We start from the raw sequence: 27,079 nt of genomic DNA, 5'->3' as shown, positions 1-27,079 counted from the left end.
CATAGAATCAGGTGCTTCTATTCCAACGAAGGTTACTCGTTACCGTATTCAAACTTAAAAAATTGTCTACTCCTAAAAGTAAGCATATACAAGTCAACCCAAAAGTCGGCGACCTCCGTTAAATTTTCCGCTGCACGAAAGTCGATAAGCAGCAGCCGTCGAATTACCATTTCAAATATAATATCCGCACGCGCAGTTACGAGGGAGGATCCTCTGAAAAAGTGCGAAAATCCATGAAAGAGCCGTCTCTCAGTCCACCCTCACAGGCGTGATGCCGATCTAAGCCTGGCGCGCTCGCACGGGACCCAGCAGACCGCAACGCGCCTTCGATAAATAGAGATGTCACGCGCACGTATCGCGCGCTTCAGCGATTCGCAGATGCGATAGCTACTCCCGCAACTTGCTCTTGTTTCCCCCCGCCGCGCGTCGTCCTTATTCCCTTACTGTTTCTTCACCTCGTCGCACTCGCGATATATTTCAATTTAATCGTTTCCCGCATAAGCGCCCGTGTACGCGATTTTTATTCTTTGTTCGCGTTAATTAATAAAAATGACGAGGATTCATCGATTGTAAATTGTCGGCCGCTGTCCGAGGGTATTCGCAGAGTCGTAAAGGAAATTTATATACGCGCCGCGCGGCAGCAGTTTAATTCAATATGATTTAACTTAATTGAAAAATTCCTCGCCACCCCCGTGCAATTATTTAAGCGTTGTAATGCTGCAGCGTGTTCGCACACGTATAATGCACTTGGCGCGCGGCGGCGGACCGGCTCTCTCGCCGAAATCGAAATTGACAAAGCCGACGTGCAGCGACGGACGATCTCGGCTACACACACACAGGTACACGGAACCAGAGAGGGACCCCAACTAAATCAAGAGGTTATACCGCGGGCCCCTTTAACTCCGCTGCGGAGCCGTCCTCTTCGTCTTTATCTCTCGGGCTCGTCTTCGCCGCCCTTTCTCTATCTTCATCTCCTCGTCTCTTCTTCTCTATATTACACGTTCCGAGCTTGAGCCTCTATCGCGTTTTTCTCTTCTCTTTCTCTCTTCCTTCGTCTTATTGTTTCTTTCTGCTTTTTTGTATCGACGAAAACGAGCGAAGGAGGCGAGCTCGTGCCGCGCGCGACGACCTGCACGTCGTAATTATTTATTGTTGCCGCGCGCGCTTGGCCCGCCGAGTTGGCGAGATAGAAAGAGCGAGAGCGAGAGAGAGAGAGAGAGAGAGAGAGAGAGAGAGAGAGAGAGAGAGAGAGAGAGAATAGGATAGAAGTATAAAGGCAGAGAGAGTCACCACCTCTCGAACCGCGAGCCGAGATTTACGAGCAATCAAGTATGTATTTAAGGGAGAGAGAAATTGATTTATCGAGATACCGATCGCCCGGAAAACCTTTTCTTATATAGTTGCGGCGTTCGGCTAATATTGTGACGCGCGAATTCTTCAGCTCGAGATATTGTATTAATAGTTCCTGGTCTATTTAATGACGTTTGAGTGGTCAAACATACCGCGAACCCTCATTAATTGCGCGTGTTATGATACTTAAATCCGAATCAAAACAACTTTATAAAAGACGCGTTCTTTTTTCCCTGGACTAATTTACGTGACGCGCGGTTTCCTTCGTTTACAAAGCTTCTTCTCCAAACTGAGCCACTTTAATATTCATAACAAATTTATAACGAACCCTTGCGCATATTATAGATTCAACGCAGCTCTAATAATAACGATGATCCGCTGTTACCTCACGTAAGCAGCCAAAACGTTACGCTCGAGGCGAGCGAGCCTTCATTAGGGATAATACGAAAGAGCAAGTCAAGCTCTCTATACCACGGCATAAACGCCGAAAAGAAGATGCATATCGCCTGCGTGCATGAGAATTTCCGGCGCATCGCCGCGCTTATAAATTTTCAATTTCAGCCTTCGCTAATGACTTTCCAAAAGCACAGCCCGCTAGAATTTATACCCAGGAATATAATAACTCACGACACGGTTCCGCGAGGCGCGCAGAAAATTTCATGGAAGCGACGAGAGCTGATCCCCTCTCCCTTTTTTATACCCTCCATCTCGCGGCTGCTCTTCCTCCGGAGTCATCCTCCGGTTCGACGCGATAAATTCGCGCGCAGTGCCGGCGCGTCGTGAGCGGTATAATAACCTCCGCATAACTATCGCGAGTCCTTTTCTCTTATCGCGTCTCGTTATCGTGAAATGCGTTTCGGAGAAGTCGTTCCTTCCTCTCGGGGTCCACCCTCGCGCCTTTTCTCCTCCCAGCTTCGCAGCGAGGAATAAAGTCCCTTGGTTTATATGTATAAGTATAGCACACATCCGCGCGCGGACGAGCGAGGGAAGAGTCGCTTTGTTCGCGCGAACGACACGCGCGGCCGATAGATAAATATATCGCGTCTCGTTTTTCACTGTAAGCGAACCGCCCGTGCGGCTCTTGCTTTTTTATTGCATTTGCGCTGTTTCCGGAGACGTTTTATTGCCGCTTTTACGAGTTGGCAGATGTATAAAATCGCATTTTTCCCGATTCCTCTTACTACGCGCGGTGCGAGAAGGAAAAAGAACGACGCGGAATTCAGAGGCAAACCGCAGGTGGCAATTGATTAGGCGATCGATACAAAGCGCGCGCGGTTACATCGCGTGAACATAAATCAAGCCGACTGCTACTGCCGGCCGTGTAGAGCGAATGGAGGTCAAGGAAAGAAAAACAAAGCCACGAAACAGATTGAGCCGTCGGCGGTGCGACACCTCGCGCAAAGTTCAGTTGACTGGCCCATTTCGGGATAGCCGCGCGCGCACGCTATACGGCTCTACGATACCAGGAAGAACCAGTTTCGCGAGCTCGCGCATACGTATGACGATAAGCGCAGCTCGCGGCCAGCAGGCGTGTGTGCAAACGACGACGAATCGGACTGAGTGATCTTTCGCCGCCGCTGCTGCTGCTGCTGCCGGTCGCGCCCCTCCTTTTTTCGCGATTAATCGCCGGGGTGTACGTCGCGGAAAGTTTGCTCGAAAATTCGCACGTTTAGCCATGCATGTGTGCCGCTGCCGCCGCCGCTGGTTACCGTAAGCCTACATCGGGCCAATTGTGGGCGAGAGAAAAATGCCGCGAGCGTGTGTGTGCGTGGCGCATTAGTCCGGAGCCGAGGAGAGAGATCGTTATCGGCTGTTGGCTCTCGACTTTAATCGCCGGGAGAGTAGCCCTGCATTTGTTGAATTTTAAGAGATTCGGCGGCGGGCCGTGTGTACTCCCGCTGCTGCAGCTGCTAGATTCCTTGCGCGATGAGCGCTTTTGGGGATTACGAGCGCGACGTGATGTATTGCTCGCGTGAGTATGATACTTCGGGGCGCTTATCTGATGTCCAATTATAAGGTAGCCGAAACGGTAGTTATTATGCCTGTTTAAATCGTCAAGCGAGCGACGCTGTGTAATTGGAAATGTTTCATATCGATAATGAATTTGTCAAGTCTTGACCGATCAATTATGCGTAGCGATGAATTATTCATGTAATGATTTATGCATACATAATATTCTTTCATTCACGAATCCGCGACTTAACCTTGTGTAATTTTATTGATATTATAATTCCTTTTTCCGCTATTTTTTTTGTCGTCGTTGACAATTTACGGATATAGAATTAACAGGTTTCTGCGGAGTCATTCGAGTTTCGCTGATATAATACGCCGGAAAGTTAGCCGGTTCGCTTTGTAATGCAGCGTAAATACGTTCATTAGCTTTTTCCAGCGCTTTATAACGGTGCGGCAAAAAGTAGTTCAAAGATTTAATGCCTAAATCGATCTATTGACGTGAAATAATCGTGACGAATTTTCCAGTTAGAGGAGCAAGTACCTAACTCGTTCAGAACACAGAGATTACGGTAATATGATGACGACGTGTGAACGCTCGTCATCGTTCTTGTACGCCTGAGTAAAAAAAAGTATAAACGCCGGCCGCACTGTTTTCTGAATATTATGCTCCAGCCATACCGATAGGTACCTGAAAGATTAATAAATAACTCGGTTCTCTATAAGTACACAGTACTTGAGATCGTTGGGAATAAATAGTTAAGAAAATGCTTCCTTATCCCAGCGCACGAACTAATGAAAATATCCGCATAACTGTAAGAATCCACTCGGCTCTCTCTCTCTCTCTCTCTCTCTCTCTCTCTCTCTCTCTCTCTTGCTGCGCTCATATTCAGCAATAATCTCGCATTGTATTTGGTTTTCCCACAAAATGTGCCCCAACGGTCGATACGTAATTGTCTCCCGGCGCGCGCCGCAGCGGCGATAAAACAAAACAAAGAAAATCCGTAAGGACATAATTATTATAGACGAGCCATGTGAGCAGCTCCGACTACGACGTTCGAAATTCTCTCTCTATATCCGTCTCTGTTTGTATATACATACGTATACGTACGTACACACACGTGACATTGCCATTATTCTCCGCGATTTACGATCGACGAGCGACTCCCCGACTGGAACACACATGCACACAGCGAAAAATTTCGACGCTGTGTCTCGTCACGTCTCCGTGTTGTTGCTGTTGTTGTCATGGGGTATAATGCGCTCGCGCGCTTATTACGGCCTCCTTCGAATCATAGTTATTTATTAAATTACCGTACTCGTGCTTTACCGACGCTATCATTAGCCGTAGATGCTTTTGAAAAATTTTATTAGAAAACGACTCCGGAGTTAGCCCGGCGTTCCTTTTTCCCGACATGTTTCCCTCCTTTCAGCCCGCGCTGCGCAAATAGAATAGAAAAGGAAATTTCCGAGCCGCGCGCGCACACCTGTTATTGACATTCGGCGATTTTTGCCGCTGCCGCAAAGTGCTTCTAACGGCATGGAAATTTATGAACGCACTCGATGAGAGTAAACTGTTATTCGCTGCGCTGAAGCTGTATTCTTCTCATCGGTACTTACGCGTGTTGGATGTTGAATCTGGTTTTTCAAATTCATCAACGATTGCAGAGTGCCTTGGAGGGATTAGCACACACTCCAGGCCAGAAGAAAAGCTCGCGCAAAGTAGAAATGAGGTCGAAAAACACAAGGGAGTCCGCGGAAGTTGGAGAAAAGCTAATTACTCTAAACTAATTATCTTCCGTTGGCATCGCCTCTGGTTGATACGCCACTGCCTTCTCCTGTGTGGGTGTCCAGCCTCGGAGATGCTCCTGACACGTCCTGCGCCACAGCGCGCCTCTGCAGCGAGCATAATGCGATTCTACGTCTCCCTGGGTTTTTGTCTCCTTTGTACGAAATAATTGCCTGCTGAATGCTTACAAACGGAAACGACGGGGCTAGTGCATACGAGAGAGAGAGAGAGAGAGAGAGAGAGAGAGAGAGAGAGAGAGAGAGAGAGAGAGCGAGATGTAAGAATTTCCAGGAAACAGAAACGCTGCTCTTTAATTATACGTTACTCTCTCTCTCCCTCCTGAACTCTTCAGAAGATTTCGAGTAATTACTTCTCTTTATGCGATCATCCTACCTTCGTCAAAATCGCGCGATGGCACTCGTTTCGGTTGTCTCTTGGACAAATTAGTTATACACTGTCAGTCGCCGCAAAGAGCCAATTTCATCCTCAATTTTTTCTCCCGAAAATTCGGCCAATAAGAGCAACGCACCTTTGAGCGTGTCAAAAAGGCATTTAAAATTCAATCCGAACGACATTATGCGTATACCTCGGCGTCTATTTATGCCTCCATAAACAGAGCTTCGGTAAAACGTGTATAACGATTTCCATTAACGTATTAATCGCATTATACGCACAGAGCAGAGTGCGGTATCGGCCGCGGGGAAGATGAACAGCGCCAATAAGACGGCGCTCGGGGGGTACGAAGAGCAGAGCGGGGGGAGGCTATATTGCATATAATGGGGGTTCAATTTATCGGTCGAGCGAGTAAACAAAAAGCGCGAAGCGAGAGCGCAGCAGCACAGTAAGCAAAGGCTTTTCGCGCGTAACAAGCGACTGCTCCTCTCTCGCTCTTGGAATGGATAATTTATCGGGGGACGCGATCTCGCGGTCCGATCGGCTCCTCCACCCCTGTCTCGTGGAATGCAAATGGCGCAATTCCCCATGTAAAATGCATATGCGAGAGAGCCGGCGTATTATTCGCCACGAGAGGCTGCACACGGGCGCGAATTCGTCGTTTTGAAATTGGATCGTTATAAGCGATAGCCGAGCGTCTCTCTCTCTCTCCGGCTGGTTGATTTACGGGGGTGGCGCTGATTTATTATGCGCGGGGCCCGTATTTGCGCGGTTCCCGAGATACACGTAGTTGCAGGAGCGTATGCGTCTCTATGATCTCGCGTGCTAGGAGCGTGCTATTAACAAGGGGCAGAGTTACGTCGGCCGAATTATGCGTTTTGTTGTCAACTCTGCGGGGGATGCCGGCTAATTTCGTCGGCTGGAAGTTAGGACGTCTCAATTATTTTCCCGACGCGCGAACATCCTCGGTTAATTAGCAAGTTCGCTGATGAATTTGACGCTGTGCCGCCTGGGCTGATTTGTCGAAATTGCATTAGGCGAATAACTCGGAGGCGGGATTAAAAGTGTATCATAAACAAACGAGCGTCACGCGTCGTCATTAAATCCGATATAATAGTCCGTCGTTGCATCGTCGTCGTAATCCGACGAAAAATCCAGCCCAAACTTTACCCCCGCTCTCAGTCCGATAAGCATAATGAAGAGCGTTACGAAAGCTCTGTCGTATAGAGGTCGACGCTCGCCGTGCTTATATAATTTGATATTCCGATGCACTGAAAGCCCGTCGGGCGCGCAGTGGCCAAGCCCGTTAGTCCGGGAGTAACGCAAATCGAGGCGCCGCCGTGCGCTAAAAGGATTAACGAGTTTGTGTTTGTACGGGAAAGCGACTTTTCGAATTGGCCGCGATAAACGGACTCGAGTTTACAGTCTCTTGCTCGTGTGCATGCAGCGAGTGTCGCCGCGGAGATACTCGTCGGAGAGAGAGAGAGAGAGAGAGAGAGAGAGAGAGAGAGAGAGAGAGAGAGAGAGAGCTTTCAGCGAGAGCTAAGCTCCGAGTGTATCGTGGAATTATGCAAAGTGCTGCCGCTGTCGCGGGGATGCAAACGAAATTGTTGCGCCGCAGGCTTGAGGACAGCAGATAACCAATAACCGCAGTTTGCTATCTCCTTTCCGTTCTTTCCAGTCTACCCAAGCATTTTGTGTATATATTTGCATCGCGAGCGCGCGGGGGGTCGAGTGTACTAATTTTGGCAGAAATTCTTATCAGCGTGTATGCGCGGGGAGGTGTGTGCCAATGAATTTTTCCGTAGATACGAGCCAATGTTTCCGCGTATAAGATAATATGCAGAGCTGGAAAAAAGAGGTTGGTGGAAAATTTCATGCAAATTGTTTTTTGCCAACAGAACGAAACTGCTACGGCGAACGCGTACACCGTCTTTTTTAATTTAAAAATTGAAGCGCTTTTCCAAAAACGCGCGCTGCACTATTCCCTAGTTAAATAAATGACTCACTCCGAGTGCACACATGCACACAGCTCGTTTTCCCCTCCGCACACACACACATAGACACACTTCTTTCTGTTTGCACTTGTCGTTCCCCTCTTTCTCACTGTCTACCTCGAGACTCTTTCTTCCTACTCCTGCCTCTCTCGTTCTATTTTATCATCTCTCGGTATGTTCCTCTCTGTCTCGTTAGCTCTAATCGTATGAACATTGCGCGCTGCTGCACGTAGGCATCTCACTTCCATAGTTCGTGCTAGAACTAGAGGGAGAGAGAGATGTTCGCGTCTCTGCCATTCTCATGCTGCGTCCTGCTCTTCGTTCAGTTCCGTTCTGTTATTACCCAGCGTCATTTGCTTTATACAGTTATACACGTGGAAGCGCGAGAAAATGCGCGCACGCGTGCGCGCGCGAACAATGAGGCTCATCTCGAAACACCTTTTTTACCTTATACGTACAAATTGATCACGCTGCAGCGAAAGAAAATTATCAGTCCAAAGACTCGGAAAAAGCACAATGTCTCTTATCTCGCTGATAAAACCCAGAGTCGCAATGCGGCCGTAGAAAACAAGGGAAAGATCTCGTTAGAAGCGATTCGAAAAAGCGTGCGCATACGCCCCCAACGAAAGCCCTCGAAAAGCCAGCTGACTTTACCCCCGCAAAAAGCTGCAGCGCGCTGGTGGCGGCGCATGTAAGTACCCGCAATATACTCCCGCGCTTTCAAAGTTTTATGGGGAAAAGGATATTACATTGCGCGCGCGCACTGTCTGTCTCTATCACCGCGCGCGCGTTCCCCTCGGTCGCGAGTCAACGTACCGCGCGCGTCTGCTCGTAGCAGATAACGCGCGGAGAGCATCGAGCATCTCTCTCTCTCTCTCTCTCTCTCTCTCTCTCTCTCTCTCTCTCTCTCTCTCTCTCTCTCTCTCGCTCGCTCGCTCTCCCTTTCCGGGGGTTGTGCGAGTGGATTTGCTCCTCGACGCAGTCGCACGCGACGACGACCTCCGACATTGCGCCCATTGTTTTCCTTGTCTACTAACGATCGGCATTTCTCCCTCCGTCTATACGTGCGTGTATACCTATATCTATACCTGCTGCTGCTGCACTGACGTCTTTAATTTCCACGACATTAAGAGAGTCGTCGTAGTCGTCGTCGTCACTTGTCCCGTGGGAGGAGAGCTCGTGAATTGTGTCGTCTACGCGCAGCCTCGGCTATATGTGTATGTGTGTGTGCGTGTATGTGTATGTGCGCATGTGTTTGCCCTCGCGCGATGATGTGCTCGTGTCGCTGACGCTGTCGGCGGCTCATCCGCTTTTACGGTTTTCACGCGCACAACGCCAACCGAGTGTAAAGGGAGGATGCACAACGTACTCTGTGTCGAGCTCTTGTCCCTCGTCTCTCTTTCTCTCCCCGCGTGTATTACCGCTCAGACGCAGTCTACTCCTTTTTATCCATGACGGAGCACGCTAGCATAGATAAAGGATATGACTTCCTTATTCCAAAGGCAGCTGTAGTATATTACCCCTGTTGTCGCTTCACCTCGATGAGCACTTGTTAGGGCTGAAAGTATAATAGTTGTTTTTTCTTCGCGGCTTTGTTGCGATTTTTGCATCCTTGAATACAGTATAGAGAAGCTTAGTAATGATCATCACAGATGATATTGAATTCATCTTTTTTTTTAATATGATGATATTCGATGCTTTAAGTAGGTATAAGAATTCGGACGAAGGGGCGCGTAAAATCAACTCCGGACATTTTCGGCGTGCAGCCGACGCGGAAAACAAAGGAAACGAGAAGCGCAAACTCCGCAATCCCAAATATTGTTTGCATCAAAGAAAGTGTTGGGAAGAAAAAACAAGGTGTACAGAGAGAAGGAAGGATCGAAGGAGTGCGGCCCGCCGGGGATATTTTACTTTGCGCGGAGCGTCGTGTCGATGTTGACTTTTAACTCTTGAAGGCGCACGAGTGGCTGCTTTCACACTTCCAGGGGGATGAGGAGAGCCGAGGAAGCGGCTCCAGAATGACCGCGTCAGTTGCGCGAAACACGTACACAATAAGAGGACCCTCGAGATCCTGCCGCGTCACCGCCTAAATTGCGGCGCCCTTTGCCGAGACTCCTGCTTTGGACACTTCGCTTCGTCTCTTTCTCGCTCGCTTCTGTTCGAGCTCGCTCCCTGCGACGCTGTGAAAGCTCGAGAGCTTGCAGCCGGCTGCGTGTACCGAGGCTTTTTCTCTCGTCGATTCGTCGGCGTGCTTGCTGTTGACTGTGTCGTAAAACCTTGATACTTTTTAGACTGGAATTGTGTTCCATACATTCCAAGTTGTTTATGATTTCGGGAGGAAATTTCATCGTTCGAATGCCCTTGATTTCAATACGCGCGTACTGCTAATAATCCTCCCTTCACGTCAAATCGTAAATCGTTGCAGTCTCCCGTAATAAACGGCCCCTCCTCGCACAACGAGCTTTGAATTTATGATCCCGTCTGAAACCTGCTTAATACATTGTTTCTCAGCGAAACGCGCCGAGAAAAAAGAGCGAAAGAGGATCAAGCATCCAATCAGAGTAATTGAACGCCTCACACGTTCGCGTGGAGTGTGAAACCATCAGACGTAATCATCGAGTACAAGTTTACAACTGCAGCTTCCCCCGGTCAATCCGATGCTCGAGAGAAAAATCAAAGTACACGCTTTAGACTCATCAACGCTGCAACACTTTAAGCTCCATCACCTCGATGCCAGCAATCGCTGGAAAGGTGATTGCGCCTCGACGGCGACGCAATAAGTGAAAATACACGGCATCGCCTCGAATCAGGGAGACTCTTTTTCCTCCTCCCCTCACTCTCTCTCTCTCTCTCTCTCTCTCTCTCTCTCTCTCTCTCGCTCTCTCTCTCTCTCTCTCTCTCTCTCTATTAGCTCAGTCATCGACAGAGCAAAGAGAGCCATCCTATTCCTTCAAGACGACTGCGTGTAAACGCACACCTCGGATGATTGGATGCAGCAGCCGGACCCGATGTAAGTAACGAACTAACTCTACAGGAAGAAGAGAGAGAGAAGGATGACTGAAAACTCGTGTGTGACAATGTCAATGTTTGCCTCGTAGTCGCCCGCTCTCCGTTGGGTTCCGGCTTTTTCTCGCGCGCCACGCGCGTCTCTTCTCTCTCCTAGGATATATCCGTGTTCTCTCCGACAAGCTCTCCCTTGCGTCTTCTCGAGTCTGCAGCAGAACTACCTCGATGAACCGCCATTAATTTCCAGAGCCTTCCTCCACACTCGACACTCCTTTTCTCTCTCGCGTATAATCCAGGAAGGAACGACGTTCTCCCTCCTCGCAGCTCGTATTCTCCTTTGCTTTCTTTGCATATTTCGAGTTTTTGTTGCTGCCTCGCAAGAGTTTGATCCTTCTTATTAGGGCGAGGGAGTTGCGGAGCCACCGCTACGGGCGCCTATAGTCTCGTTTATGCGCTCGGCGAGCGTGTGACGTGGAAATTATACTCCCGAGATTTAGAGGAGAGGCCTTTCTAATCTCGCGTATGCTTCGCGCTAATAATTGACTTGTCATGGAGATTATTAAATGCAACCATCAGCGTGATAATCCGACGATGCTTATTATATTTGGCACACGCGTGCGCGCGGAGATCGATTTTTTTCTCGTTTCTTTTGGCCGAATCGCATAAATTTTGCGAGGCCGTGATTTACGCGGAGAGATGATCTATTACTGCGGGTTATGATGTTATCTCGAGTTATTTATAGCGCCTAAATGAAAACGTTAATCTCAAGACTGCTCGATGTCGACGCCTCTATTTGGTAGACGTTTTGCGAACGAAAAATCATTTCTACATCGACGTCATCACGCTTTAGCCGAATGCGAAAAAAACTAAAACAACCGCAAGCACAGTTCGCTTACTTCGTCGTTCATCAGTCTAACGAGACAAAGGACACGTTTAAGGTCTCGTGACCTCGCGACCCTCTGACGACAAAATTTACGTTACTACGGCTCCCCGAGGACAGTCTAAGACTATGCCACGAGATCAGCGTTAAATCAGTGCGACGAAAGATGCGCGGCTCGAAGCTTTTCGCGTGGGTGTCTGCTGGTACGTATATCTTTTACGAGGACGCGCAGAAGTAAAGTGGCCTGATCTGATTTGCGAGTGTCATTACAGCGTTGCCCAACATTACTTGCGTTTACGATTATTTCCAACGTCGCGTCACGAGGCACAGAACATTTTTGATAAAAGCACGACTCATCGACGATTCTTTCTCAGAATTACGCGGACTGTATATCATCGCCGGATTGAATGCGTCCATAAAGAACGCACATGCGATAATAAAATTCCTGAGAGCCCTGGAGCTTTCGGTCCTCCGACGCATTTCGTCCACTCTCCGGCACTTGTCGGTTTCATTTTTTTTCTCTCCCTTTCGCGGACCGGCCGGGCCAAACAGGATTTAATAATTAATTTCGCATAATGCAGCTCCATCACGAGGGTTATATTGCATTAGCTCGCATCTATCAGCCGGATTATACGCGAGCGCGCACACAGCACGCGAGCAGAAAAATGCGCGCGGGCTCTTTTGATACTTGGGCTTGAAAAGGCTGATACATCTTTTACTTCGTGATATTCGAAAGCATTTTTTTCCTCAGGGTATGAGTAAGCCGATCATTGTATATTACGCCGAAGTTATTTTGTACGTGCGAGAGCCCAGCGGCCGGTATTTTTCGTGCGTTATAATAAGAGGATGAGTTTAAAAATCGGGGTTTAATGCGAGCTCGGCAGCCTAAATTTTAATCACGTTTTACGGCGCGTATATATTACGGAATTTTGCGTTGATTATTGGAAATTGGGAGTTTCGGGAGAGGCATACCTTCATCATTCAATAAAAAACCCTCGGCGGCATAATCATAAATTTCGTCGATCCAGCTGCGTCTCTGTACAGTACGTACTGCAGCTCACCTCCATTGCGCGCACACGCGCGAATTCGCAGAGTCAATAGCGCATGCACTCAGCTGGCGAATCTAAAAATAACCCCGAAGGCAGCGGCGTGAATAGAAAAAAGCTCCCTGGAAATAGGCAAATAAAAAGAAGCGCCTCTCTCTCTCTCTTTCGCGCGGCGAAGAAATAAAGTAGTCGGCCGCCGGCGGCGGCGTGCGTAAGTCTAGCTTGCATAAGCTCTCGTCGTCGTCGCCAAATGGCTTTCATTGATATATCGCGTGGCCGCATACGTGCGTCGGCATGAACCTGTCCCCGATACCGCGAATGCAGCGCCTGCCTGCAGCGTCGCGCGCATTTACAATGTTGCCATGGGCTGCGGCTGCCCCCGCCGGAGATCGTCGCATATCGGCGTCCGCTTAATATGCGGAGGAGTCGCGCACTGCCGAGAGCCGAGCCGGGTTCTCACGGACGCGCGACGCTAAACTTACAGCACTCGGATATACCGCGCCGGCGGACTACTGCAGCGTGTCCTCCCCCTGCTGTATACACGCAGCGATTGCCTCCCGCAACAGCGACTGTATACGGGAATTTTCGAGGCGCGCGCGCGGGACTGCGAACGATTTTGACACCTTTTTTTTCTCTCGCGTTAATGGCTGCAACCTCTCGAGCGCCTTTGAACTTTCCTTACAAGGACAACTGGGTTGAGGATAATTGCTTCCCAAAAGTCTACTTTTTTTGGCGGCAGTCGCTGTCTCGAAATCAAAAATCGTCCTTCCCGTTAGGCGCGCTCGCGTATTTTTGAAATTTCGAGTTTTTCAAAAATGGAGAGAACGGACCGAGTGCGACGTGACCTCGTCTGCAGCGCGATCCAGATAAAATAAGGATTGAAGCGATTTTCTCGAATTAAACCAAACTTACCAACCCTGTATCGGTTTCAAGACACGTGTTTCCAAAATACGTAAGCGTATTATGCAACGCAATCGAGGTAAAGGAGAATAACGCGGCGCTCAATGGGTAAGCCGCTTTCGAAACGGAACAGTAGCAGGCAGTAGCGTCCGAGAGGAAAAACGTGCTGGCGCTACACCAGGTCAAAATTGCGAGCGACACCGACTGTGCGAGTTTCGCTTATTATGAAAACTCGTCGCGCCTCCGGAATGTTGAAGCAGTACGGGCATATTGGCTGAGCTTGCGTTTGTTCTCCTTTCTTGGACTTGTTGAATAGCGACACACGCTTTTCAGTGTCACCTACGTACATATACGCTCTTGGCGGATCGATGATTTTCTCATTGTTCCGGAAATGTTTCACTTTCTAACGAAAATCTACTTGGAGCTACTATAATGTGAGACGATTATTATATAAAGGCCGAATCTTACGCGATCCGGTTAGCGAAAACTTCAACGACGCCAATCGCTAAAACGATCATAAAAGAGCAGAGCACACGATTTTTTATGTCGTTTCGAGGTCAAACGCAGGCGTTCAATCGTATACGAGCATACAACCTGGAAGTTGTCCAAATCGTGGAGCATCTGTCTGGGATAGGCATCCGTTAGCGAAGATTCGCGCGCAGCGATTAAATTCGGCCGAAGAGGAAAGGAAGCGTGTACGCGAAGTTCATTCTTATTCAGGCGTAGTAGTAGTTTTCGGCCGGAGAGAGAGAGAGAGAGAGAGAGAGAGAGAGAGAGAGAGAGAGAGAGAGAGAAGCAAGCGTCGAAAAAATTTGACTGGCTGCGCCTGTTCCACTTGGACTTCAACTTGATTTCACGAATAGCACACGTGCGCGCAGGCGAGTGTCCGCGTGCTGCAGGATTTAGCATATATACGCGTGCTCGTTTGCATTCCCGCGGCGTTACCCGAACAATTAAAGCCGAAGAATTTGCGTGAATGTTCGCGCTGCGCTTATGGCATTTTAACAGTTGCGCGCCCGCACGCGCCTTGTCATTCTAGTAGCCTTTAAAATTTTCGTCTGGTTTACCGCTTCTCCTCGGGACGTTCTAATTTCCGTCTTTCTTTTTTTTTATATTCTCGCGCGCCTACATGGTCTAGCCGCGCAGCGAAATGCGTGCGAATTTCTTCTCTGCCATTTTTTCACGCTTCGTTATTCATTAGACGACATAATGGCATTATAATTAGACGGGAGTGTAATTTACCTCTTCGCAACTGCTTTTACTACGGAATGATGAATCGTAAGGCGAAAATGTGCCGTTTTTTCTAAAACCTTTTTTTTCATCCATTCTTGAAAACTCGAGAGAATAATAGCCCTGACACATTGCGTATAAATATAGTGACAAAAAATGTTTATTATGTTTCAGGCTATTCTGCAAAAGTCCTCGTTGTCGGTCGAAATCGAAGTGAGGCCGAAGTATCTGGTGCCCGATACTAATTGCTTCATCGATTACCTGCCGCAGTTGCAAAGCATCGCCAAGGCCATTTCCGGAGCGCAGCCAATCTACACTCTGATGGTGCCCCTCGTTGGTAAGAATTTTTTAACGGCTCGTAATTATACGGCGATATTAATTTGCGCACATCTTTAGCGACAAAAACTGGAAGATACAGGTATACACGATCGATTTTTTTTTCGCGCAACGCACAATGCACCTTTATCGCGTGCCATTCTAAAACTGCAATACTGCAAACTGTCGAGTCAGCCGCTAATTTCTTCGCATAAGGGCAAAAACTGCGGCTAAAGCCATTCGACGTTTCCATTAAACTGTCTTCTTCGATATATATCTTTTCGGTGGAGCAATTCAGCTGCCAGAATAGCCGTCGCGGAAGGAACACAACGGGCTGACGAAGTGTGATTAAGATGACGTGGCCGTCGCATCACGCAGGACCTTCGTTACGCAACGTGCGCGCACGCGTGCCGGAAGAGAATCGGCTGTACGTTTTTCGACTCGCCGCCGCCGTCGCCGTCCTGTTGGCCGTGACCTACGTATGTATACGTATAATAATGTACAGCTGATGCGCGCGCGCCTTTCGCCGGCGAAGTATTTGTATATCCATTGTCGATTGAGGAGTCGCGCGGAGACGTCAGAAAAGGAAGGCTCCTTCGAGTAATCGGACAGAGTCGTTAGTTGCCGGCGAGGACGGACAAACGAGGCGCCGATGAATGTATGCGTGGAAACGTTGCGAGGTTTCGTCATTTGTATTGAGACGTTTGTTTTGTCCGCGAGTTGCTGCGGATGGATCGTATACAAATCACGCTCGGCTATGGTCGTCCGTGCGCAGACGAATGGCTTCTGTCGATGCAGCGTGGACTGCGGAAGGCTACCGGTTGATTGATATTGAATTCCGCCCCTTTTAACAGAAATATTGGATTCGTCGCGTGTTCGAAGTTGCGACATTGCCAGTCTCATTATTGATTCATCATTCCTTCGCAATAGCTTCGATTGTTTGCTCCGGCACGAAGATTGCTCGAAATGACCTTTGTTGAATTATTTATAGCGCACTTCTAATACTTCCTCCGACGTTTTTTTTTTCATCCTGACTGTCAAAGAGGTTCAACGCGCGCTTCGCGGACTCTTTTTCGCAAAAGTAATTCGACAGATGGACTGATGCATACCGAATGTCGCAGGAACCGCCGGTTCATCCAATTGAAAATATTTCCCGATAGAATCGGAATACCATTTGCCAAAGCAAAGAGTGCAGAGGAAGAAGGCGCAAAAAAAGAAGAAGAGACAGTGTTCATCCGATGGCACGTCGCTCGCTGGCGTGTCTACGATTCTCGTACATACGTCACGTGCGTCCACTAAATGCATCCGCGTGTATGCATAGCTACGTGTAGCTTTGAAGAGAAGTTATTATATTCGCCGCGGAATCTACTGTTTGCATTGATTCTTCTGGGAAGTTTCAATCGAAATCTATTTACTCTTCTATTATATTAGTTATAGGAAGAACTGCTAAGATGTACGAAAAATCAATCTTATCTTCGCCTCAATCTCGAATCCCAAGACCAAATAAAAATGCACATACCTCGAGAGTTCAAAACCCCTAAAAACGGTTAATCGTAGAACAATGGCCGGTGAATTAAAGCTTATGCTCGTCTCCTCCAATCCAAGCGTATCGCGCACACACACAGACAAACCCGCTGAGAAAGCAGCGCGGAGGTCGTCTTCCTCAGAAGCGTAAAAAAGAAATGTGGGAAAAAAGAGTAAAATCCTCGCGATCGTATCTCCGCATTCGCTTATACCGAACATCTCTCGACCGCTCAAGCGCAAGTATACACCCACGTACGCTTGGCTCGCTCGAGTCTTCGAGTATAAAAATCGCGTTTTCGGCAAGTCAACTTCGCGCCATATAGCCCAGCAAAGAGGAAACGGAAGCCGGCAGTAATTTTAATGGTGTTAACGGAGGATGATTGGCCGCCGCCTCTCGCCTGTAACTGGAGCGATGTAATTACGTCACAGGATCAGAGAGCTGCCAGCGCACCGGCTGTACCGACCATACGTATGCGTAATGGACCAGCGGCTTCGTAATATACGATACATACGCGTGCGCGCAGCGTAACGGTAGTCGCACATTCATCGCTGTAAATTCGCTGATGAGGAATTTTATCCCTTCGACGACGCATTATATATATCCGTGCATAATCGCCTCTATAAGCGCGCGATCAAGAGTTAACGGAGGCGCTTCGGCTTTTCCTTTTGGCGGCGCTGCGCTTTATAAGTACAGGAGCCGCGCGTGAACGGCAGGGTCTTGTCATTAGTTTGGCTCGGTTTTGGTTTTCCTGCTGCTCTGTTTTCGAAGCGCTGCTGTGTGTGCGACGGGAATTTCTGCATGAATGGATTGCGCAACATTGTAATGGCCTCGGATTGCCTACAGTGTAGAAAGTATTTGATTTACGAGGGCGACCGCGTTATACTGCTTATTATATTGATAATGATGCAGCCACTGTGCGAATTCCGCAGGTGTCATCCGTCTAACGAGTCGAGCTCTCGCGAGTGTTTCAGAGAGATTAACCTTAATTCGGAATCATTATGAACATCGTTGTTCCCTATTGTATCGGTGCATCTATGTACCTGTCGATCAAAGCAGGCATCCGCCATCAATCACATGCCCCATACGTATACCTGTATGGAAAGCCTGGAAGATATCCCTCGCGAACGCGCATCTTCCTCTCGGATTAAAATTTAATCGGCGCGCGATTTCCTGCACTGCCTCACGGCGTATATTCAAAATCATTTTAGCCGCGGCATTAACGCTTCGCCGGAGAATCTCGCATACATTATCGATTCGTTCGACTCTTTGTACCCCGAGTCCCTCGCTCGCTCTCTGCACATTCTTCTTTTTCGATTGTGTTTTTGCGTGCGCGCGGCTCGGTCGTCTGGGCTTTTTGCCTCCCTTTTTTTCACGAGATTTGCATTGGTCAGCTCCTCCGGGCGGGTACATAAAGGCTGATAAAAAGTGCAGGGGGCTCCAAACAATGAGGGGAGAAATAGCGTCGAGGAAAAAAGGGGTGTGGGTGAACAAATTCCGAAGCACCGAACGCGTCTGCTGCTGCTGAAAAAGAATCATCTTTGTTAAAAATTCTTCGACCGTGTGCTCGAAATACGATACAATAGCTGTTTAGTTAAAAAGTTCCGGCAGTAATCAAAACAGTCCTGACTATCCTCTCACCTGCGCGAGTATTTCGGTCAAGTATCACGTCTCGGCTCGCTAATCAACGTCTCATTTATCCCTTGCCTCATCAGCGGCAGCATCATCATCATCATGGCTGTGAAAAAAGTAGAATATTTTCGACTCGGCGCATAATGCGCACATCTCGCAGACATATGTGTGGCGGCAGCCTAGAGATTCGTGCAAAATCGGCCGCGAGTGACCTCCGACCCCGCGGCGGTCCGTCCGGACTGACTCGGCTCCTCTCTCCCTCTCTATGCCCGGACGAACAACGGTGAGTCTTCACAGTTAGGTTCTCACGGCTCGCTTGCTCGAGAGTAGACGCACACTTCTCGCGGTGCAGCGCACACATACACACGCGAGAGAGAAGTGTGCAGGTCGATTGGCCGCCGGGGACTGGCGCAGAAAAGAGACTCTCCCGTATGTGCTCGGCCGTGAACGCGGACACGTGTGGGCGAGGCGAGCAGCAGAGAATGAATTTCGAGCCTGCCGGTATAAATTCGCGACGCGTCTATGGCCGACCTACAATGCGCGCGGGGATTCGTCGCCGATTTTCCGCGCCGCGCTGACGTCCACGGTGATTAAAGGATCGTTAAGGCGCGCGCGGGCGAGCTTTGATATGGCTCTTCGAGCGACGGACCCGGCTATATATTAATTTAGATGGGATGGCAGCACACTTTCCCGCGGAGCAGCGGAGGAGGTTGAAAAATTCGCGCGCTCGGTCTGCCGCAGATAAATGCGCACTGTACGTTATGTCTTTGTACAGATTTTATATATAGATAGACTTTGCGTCGACGTTGCAGCGGCGAGTCGAGAGGGTGCGATTTTTCCGGAGCCTTTGTGGGCGCTGCAAGCGCGCGCGCGGGCAACTGTACTCTGTACCATTTACGAGTAATCCGGAAAAATCTTAATTATCGATACTTTGTCTTAGTGTTAATGGATTGTACCGGGGATCGGGCCAACGCGCTCATCAATTTCGCGTATTATGTGCATCCGTACTTATTACAAGAGCCAGCCTCGTGTTCCCCGTGGAATAAAACGCTCTCGTGATATTTTCGAACACAGACGCTAGTACCGCGATCATCCGGATTCTTTTTTCGCGACCTTTCTCATTCTTCCCGGACGGCGTGATCGAGCACACAAAGCCTCGTAAAATTAGATATTTTGCCAAAGCCAGCGTACACCGCACGCACCACCGGGGAATAAAGAGCTCTCGCTATACGTACCTACTATTTGAAAAGGACGCCTCTCGGGAACTCCTGCGCTCTCTCGCTACACAGTCGCTCTCAATTTCCTTTCTCGTTTCTTCAGCCGATGCTTCCCTGTATGCACCCCCGCGTAACTTTATATCCCGTGCCGCGAATATAATATTTTCGCTCTTATACATTAATGAATTTTCGATCTCTTATGCTAACGCTACGGGATACGCCGTATCGGATGATTCATCCACTCTTGATATCTTGTTTGAGCAAAACCGAAACTTACATCGTGCCAAGCCATTTACAATTATTCAAATCGCGCACAATAAAGTGCTACTCACTCGACTTTTACGACGTTTGCAGCCCCGCGCGCGCAATCGCAAGGATCGGAATTGAAAATCCTCGAGGGCGCCGGGCCAGATAAGAATCGAATTGAGGTGTGAGGCAGGCACGTCGTTCGTCTTTCCTCGGGGGACGAAAGAAAACGAGCAATTTGAGAGCGCGCGCCCGACGCGCGGGGCGTCGAAATTCGCCCCCGAAAACCAGCCAAGATTACTATCGCCGTGAAATTACATATTTCGTTACAAGAGATAACGCGTTTACGCTCCGCCGGGCAGAAATTGCACGCTTCTATATTTCATATCTCGTTGTTAAAGCTACAATTTAGGTTTATGACCGACCGCTTACACTCCGCGGGATTAATACCACTTTTACCTTTGACATTACAACTCTCGGACCTCGTTTTTATCGTCGCCATCAAGCCGCCCTATCCGAGCGGTAAAACTCATATCCGAAGAAAAAGACGATTTACTACATGACGATACGTCGCTTCTCCTTTTGTTTCAGTCCTGAACGAGCTGGAGGGTCTGTCGAGGGGTGCGGATATGCGGAACTGCGGACCAACGTCGAGAGCCGCCCTGAATCCGGAGCACGTGGCCAGGGTTGCCGAGAACGCAAAGGTCGGTCTCGCTTTCGCTAGGAGCAGAAACCCCGCCATAAGGTGCCTAACCACTCGAGGAACGGTTCTCAGTTCCAGCTCGTTCACGGTGGAAGAAGACGTCTGTCAGGTAAGGAGATCTTAATTACTACTTAATTACGTCCGAGTGCAATTACGAAGGCCTTGGAAATCGGACCGATAAGATAGACACTTGTTTGATGATTGATTGATATCTCACTCGTGTGCATACTGCTTTCTGTTATCAGGATGGTGTTACAAACGACGACAGGATTCTCGCCACGTGCCTAACTCTATGCAAAATGAGCAAGGGTAACGTGTCCAGTGGTGAGTAAATCTCCGTTTGTTTTCTATATCGAAAGCTGAATCGCGGCAAAAAAGGAATGCCACAGTGCATAAAGCTCGAAGACACTTGAAAGTCATTGAAAGTTAAACTTCTCCTGAACCAGAGTCAGCTGAAGTCATGTTTATGTAACAGGAATTTGAAGTCAAAGTCATTCTATGCTAAGCGTGAAGCTAGACTAACGTATAAGCAGTCGCGATTCTCGATTCGACCTATATAAGTAATGGCGTGCAAACGTGTACGGGAGAAATAGAGAAAAGCCATTTACATAAGTAAACACGACGCGGCGGGTCCCGTCTAACGCTTCTCGGTGGTTATTGCCGCCGCGATACAAGTCCTCTCATTCTCAATCGATTGTCAAATGTATACACTTACTCATGACAAAAAAACATTGCGCCAATCAGACGCTACTGAAACTGTTGCAGAGAAGGGCCAGCCACGGCGGGTGAAGCGCGAGGTGGTACTGTTGACGGAGGACCGGAACCTGAGGGTCAAGGCGCTGGCGCGAGATGTGCCGGTGCGCGAAGTGCCGGACTTCATCCAGTGGGCCGGCCTCGGTTGAGCCCCAAAGACAGCCCGTGACTCGGTCCGCAGCCTCGCATTACTATCATCTACTTCTACTGTCGCTCGCTCGCAGCGTAACAGCAGCACAGCAATAAGGGGGACCGCCGCCCTCGCGCCGCAGTGACATCGGACGCAGCCGGTTGGACAAGCGCATATGTAGGAACAATGAGAACAGAGATAGAGTGAGAAAGAGAGAGAGAGAGAGAGAGAGAGAGAGAGAGAGAGAGAGAGAGAGAGAGAGAGAGAGAGAGAGAGAGAGAAGGCAGCGGTAAGTCGCATAATACACTCACACACTGCGACTCGTAGCATATTTTCTCAGGTTCAAGACCGTCGATAGACGCTGCTTTACCGTTGCCCTCCTTCCCTCCCCCCTACCCCACGCGGATGTTTCGGTGGCTCGAAATGTTGTTTCCTGTTGTTATTAATGTCGTCGTCCTTGCTGTCGTCGTCGTCCTCCTCCTCATCATCATCAATTGCGACTCGCGCATGTGTGCGTGCCCGTTTTTCTTCTATATAACGATTTTATCGGTTTACTTAGTGATCTTTTAAAAGGAATTTTTCAGTTTTGACTTTCGGTACCTAGAATCATTTTTTTGCGAACCGGCGAGCGATCAGCGCTGAGGTTTTTCATTTTTACACATGTGCCGAGTTGAATTATTATGAGTGTCGCGCACCTTCATGCCGTGTTGTTTTTATTACTACGAATAATGTGTAATCGCTTGCAGTGATCCTTTTCTAAGTATATATTGTACGAAAGAAAGAGAGTAAGAAAGGTGTTGTATACGTAGGATGTTTTTAATCGGTACTTGTGGTGATACGCGCTTAAGCGGCGAAGCGTCTAAGGTACTTTGTTACTGTGTATAGATTATAATACGATAGTAGATTGTTTGATATACGATGGGAGAAGAAAAAAGATCATCTCGATATCGTGCTGCGTACTGCCTAAAAGTAATGCTTACTTTGACCTTTAGAGAGCCGGTGAGCCGATACGTAGTCGATACAGATACAATTAATATACGCGATACGAGACACTAATTCGAACTATTTTCGAGAATATTATGCTGCAGTCTCAAACCCTGGTCCTCTAAAGGTTGAATCTTGTTGTTGAACTAAAATTTGATGAACTCTGCATACTTGTTTATGGAAGGTCGTTATACTTGAATTATCCCAGTCGACGATCGCTGATGGCAAATTTATTTTTTACTACACTGCTACATAAACAATATCATTTTATAACATGATCAAAGATCCAGCTTTATAGGTATAAACGCTTTTTCCCTTTTTTAAAGAAACATGCTTTAGATTATTAAAATTTATATTTACATAAATTTATTTTAATATAGTTAAGTATATTATTAAAATACAATTTTCGATTATCGATTTGCTTGTTAATAAGTGTTACAAATTACGAGTGCTTTAGACTGCTATTGCGAATTACGCAGTTTTTCGAAAATGATAAAATGCTATAAAATTATTGTTTGATCTTTTTGACCTGGTTCATTGAATTCTAAACTCTAATTACTTTATCATTGTACGAGTAGTGTTAGTGTTGAATCATTTGATATGATATGTAATAAGTGAGTTTTAGAACATAATGCTAAAAATTAGGTTGCAAGATAGATTTGTATTCGTAAAAGATATAGTTGTTATAGAGTAGAAAATTTAAAAGTAAAAAGAAAAAAAATTTATTCTTAATGTTGTACAATTAACAACTAGACTGTGTAGTGTCTCATTGAGCTTACAAAGACGTAATCATAGATTTTAAATATTTCTTATGTTTATTATTTAAGAAATATAACTATTATGCCAGTTATAAATGATACATTGAATTTCTTCGTATTTGTAATCAATTATGAACATCGATTTTTTCATTTAACATATAAGTGCAGAACGACATGAATTACGGTTGGGTATACTGATGTTTTTTTTCCAAATAAAAATGTTAAAATTTCAATGTTAGATGTAAATAGAAGATCGAATTCAAAGTTTAATATTAAATTATTGTCAAAAATATGCTAAACGATGATTCATCGCGTTCTGTAATACTCCATGAAGATTGTATTTGATTAATGCATATAAAGTATTATTAATAATGAACTAGCAATTAAACTCGATAAAACATCAAAATATTAAAAAAAAAAAAATTTACTGCTACATTCTTTTATTCTCATAGATTAATTGATTTCAGTATACAAGAAGCAAAAATTCTGATGTCTATACTACTAAAATTTAATTGCACGCCAGCAACCTGTAATAAAAATAACATTGTACTGTTTGTACTTCTAGCTATACTTGCCACCAATCAGTGGTTTCTATCAAATTTAACGATTGTTAGTAAAGATATAGAATTAAAAATAAAAGAGGCATTAAAAGTAAAAGGAAGTCAGAGCTAACGTTCTACTTTTTTAAAGAGTATCTAAGTAGTTGAGCTAAATGATCATGAACCAAACCAACTTAGAATAAAATCTATATGACATTGATAACGTGTGAATCAGCTGAAAACATTCCGAGTCTTAGCAGCGGCTGACTCAGGTAATGCGCACTGAGAACCATGTAGTCTATCAATATTTTTCGTCGTATTTATTTTGAATTTGCACAGATACGTGAGTACAAAATAATAAAGTTGATGAACGCTATTCAACTTGGTTGACATTATTTTTATTCACCTTTACTTGTACATTAAAGATAATTAAAACTTCAATTTATATTACTTATTTATGTATTTTATCTAATGCTAAATATAAACACTATAATGCAAGAAAATAAATGTCATTTGCTAAGATGACGATGATCATTCACGCGTAAAAGTTTCATTTTAAAACACAATCATAACACTAATCATGCGTTTCCTATATGGTCAATTTTTATAAAAAATATGGAAAACATTATAAAAAACAAAATCATTATTTTTATATTAAAGACTAATTTTTTTAACCTTTTTATGACATAAAAATACCTATAACCGCCTTTGATCGTGAATTTGTAAAAATATGTAAAACGTAAAGGTGGTTTATGAAACCATCACATTAATAGTATATTTCCCAATTTTTTAATCAAAAGTACTTATACCCTCTTTCACGAAAAATTGAACAGTCTCTAAATGACAATGGAAACGACTTTCCTAGCGAGTCCTTTGTATTTTGAGATTTCGCAGCTTGATCCTAGCGATCGAGAAGTCTTGTTCGACCCTAAAACTGCCACTACGCAACAAATTAAAGAAAAAGAGAAAAATATTCAGAACGTACGTTGCACAGATTTAGCGAAAATTATTTTATTCACTTTTGTTTACTATTTGAAAAAACGTGCTTGCGCAAAGGTCATACAGTTTTGTTAAATAATGCACTGATACATTGGAATTCAGTTTTTTGTTGTTCATATTTAAAAAGTTTGTTATTAACTAATAGGGATCATTGTGATGTGTTGGTGTTGGTCTATAATTTCGCAAGTTTTAGAATAAGTGAAAAGAATAAAATTATAAAATGCAAGTCGAATTTTGTATTTTTGTAAACAAGATTACGTATCATTTTATTTCCATACTTCAAAAGGCTGAATTTCGACAATGTATTGCCACCGATGAAAGAAAATGGCATATGCCAATCGATACGGCAGAGTTAGGGTTCGACAGTTCCCATTTGGTTTGAACGATGGCTAGTGTTTTACGGGCAGGTTGAAGTGTGTAGAAGACTAGAGAATGGAGTACCTATTTTTTTCATAATGTTGTAGTTACTTAAATTTCCGCATGGATATCTCAGCTTGCGCAGATTGATAGAAAATAAGTGCGAGAAAAGAGCGAGATATCGCAGAAAAAAATTATAGAAACTATAGTGGACACATAGAGATCAGCGTTATCTCTAACCTTTCATATACGTAAATCTCAAAAATTTCTAATATTAGCTGAATTCCATTGCTGTATGCATGTGATCGGTATAAATGGATTCAATACAATTTTTGAGAAAAAAAAATAAAACGATCGTGTTCACTGTACTAGAGATTTTGTTTAAGAATCGTAGATATATGATCGTGTTCATAAAGTGAAGTATAAATATCAATTGTAATAAGTTTTTTCGTAGATTTTAGAAATGACCAAGCGAACTGATTTTTCCTCTCTCACTATTAATTTTATTAGTTTTAAATGAATCTAGAATTAAAACTGTAGATTTGTAGAGAGTAAAAACGATGAAATGCCGAAGGCGCATTTTTGATTTATAGAGATTAGAAAATTGTCGATCCATGAATATATGCGATCTTCTGACGAAGAACGACGCCTTTCAGTAAATGTACTTCAATATCGGTCCACACTATATATGAGCGATACATATAGATACAGTGTAAAACACAAAAAAAGTATCACAACAATCGACGCAAAAGTATATTTTCCTTCCCAGATCCAAACTTTCTCACATATTTTACTTACGAGCGTTTTTTGCAATACCTGATGTAAATCAAGAAAATCTGATATGCGTTATATTATACATATATAAATATATACATACACCCATTATAAAAGGAATAATTATACACATTATTATATAGCAACGCACTTTGTTTGTATTTTATCTCAGGAAAGGAGAGTTTTATCCGTATGGTCATGCGAAACGAATAAGGCTTATATACAATACCTTTATTATACGAAAGATAAACTAATATCGCCAGCATAGTGTTACCACTTTGATTATTGTATATTCAATAAAAAGAGATGAAAAAGAACCTGTTGACGTAGACGCTTGTTCATTGCAACGAGTATACCCATTCCACGCCCTCTCTCCAACACACACACACACACACACACACACACACACACACGCACACGCACGTCACACGGGCGTCCGTTATTCTCAATTATAATTTTACTCAACTTTAAATTATTCCGAAACAAGAAAAAATTAGCCATTGTCGTAAAGCACTGCGAAAGCGAGCCGCGAGCGATAATAATGTTTCCCGACTTTTAAAGAAGGATAGGTGCGCGTATAACGCGCTAAAGCGAGAAATATATAATTTCCTCGCGGGAACATCTTTATTTCACTTTCACTGCCGACTTGCATTTGTATGCAAATCTCGCGCGCTGCTTAGCCTATGCATACATCTCGTAAAAATGTCGCCGCTCTCTCTCTCTCTCTCTCTCTCTCTCTCTCTCTCTCTCTCTGTCTCTTGCGCTGCACATCGGCCAATAATTATACAACGACGACGACGACGAGTATCAGCATATCGGCATCATCAGCAGCGCGAGCTTGACCGCGGCGGACACAAGAGGGGTGTGGATAGAAGGAAACACGAGAATCGACCTACTTGAGGTGTCGCCGTGTGTGCGAGCCTGCGCTAGTGTATGAGGAGGAAGGATCGAGTCTCTAGATATTAAGGCGTGCATTCGTAGCGAACCCGTTGACACGACCCCGTTATACACGGTGTGCATCCTCGCATGCGTTTCCCGCGGCTCATGCATACAGTCCTTCTTGCACCTTCTTCGATTGGCTCCCTCTCTCTCTCTCTCTCTCTCTCTCTCTACAGTCTACACAGCCACACAGGTCTGCGCTTCTATATATGTACAGCAGCGAGTGTAAGGGAGAGCATAGAGCAGCGGCAAACGAGATGCGCGAAGGAGAGCGCGCGAGGTTAGGCGAGGTACATAAGGTAAGGTGCAGCTCGTGCAGAAAGGTCGGCCTCTCGCTTTCCTAGCCTTCTGTCCCTCTCCTTCTCTCTCTCTCTCTCTCTCTCTCTCTCTCTCTCTCTCTCTCTCTCTCACGTGTGAGCTAGCGGGAGGAGGCAGGAGTTGGCGCTTTTTTTCGAAACGCCGCGCGCGCGCTCTTTCTTGCCGAGCTTGCCGTAAACCGTTAGGTGCAGGAACAGCAGCAGGCTCTGCTCTCGCTTGGCCGGCAACCCACATACTGCACTCGTCGAGAGCTGAGCCAAACGAGAACGTCTTCAAACGCGCAGATACTGCTGCACGTGAGCTACACTCTTGCTGAAAAGTCCCGAAAAAGGTGGAGGCGTCGACGATCGTA

At 46.1% G+C, this 27,079-nt stretch overlaps 1 protein-coding gene across 5 annotated transcripts in view; it reads left to right on the top strand.

Moving 5' to 3' along the window:
• LOC100678183 (telomerase-binding protein EST1A) overlaps positions 1-25,787 on the top strand; it is a 133,414-nt gene extending 107,627 nt beyond the window's left edge. For 4 of the 5 annotated variants that reach the window (XM_031924106.2, XM_031924104.2, XM_031924103.2 and 1 more), the window contains 4 exons: positions 14,716-14,878; positions 20,065-20,285; positions 20,422-20,500; positions 20,921-25,787. In XM_031924106.2, the coding sequence (XP_031779966.1) occupies positions 14,716-14,878; positions 20,065-20,285; positions 20,422-20,500; positions 20,921-21,078 (621 nt within the window). In that variant the 3' untranslated portion in view covers positions 21,079-25,787. The remainder of the gene's footprint in view (positions 1-14,715; positions 14,879-20,064; positions 20,286-20,421; positions 20,501-20,920) is intronic. The other variant, XM_031924105.2, reaches the window with a different exon arrangement.
• Positions 25,788-27,079: the final 1,292 nt, after the last annotated feature.

This window comes from Nasonia vitripennis, chromosome 2 (assembly GCF_009193385.2).
Source record: "Nasonia vitripennis strain AsymCx chromosome 2, Nvit_psr_1.1, whole genome shotgun sequence".
Taxonomy (NCBI): Eukaryota; Metazoa; Arthropoda; class Insecta; order Hymenoptera; family Pteromalidae; genus Nasonia; species Nasonia vitripennis.
The sequence above is the reverse complement of the archived record's forward strand: the minus strand, read 5'-3'. Positions and strand labels throughout refer to the sequence as shown.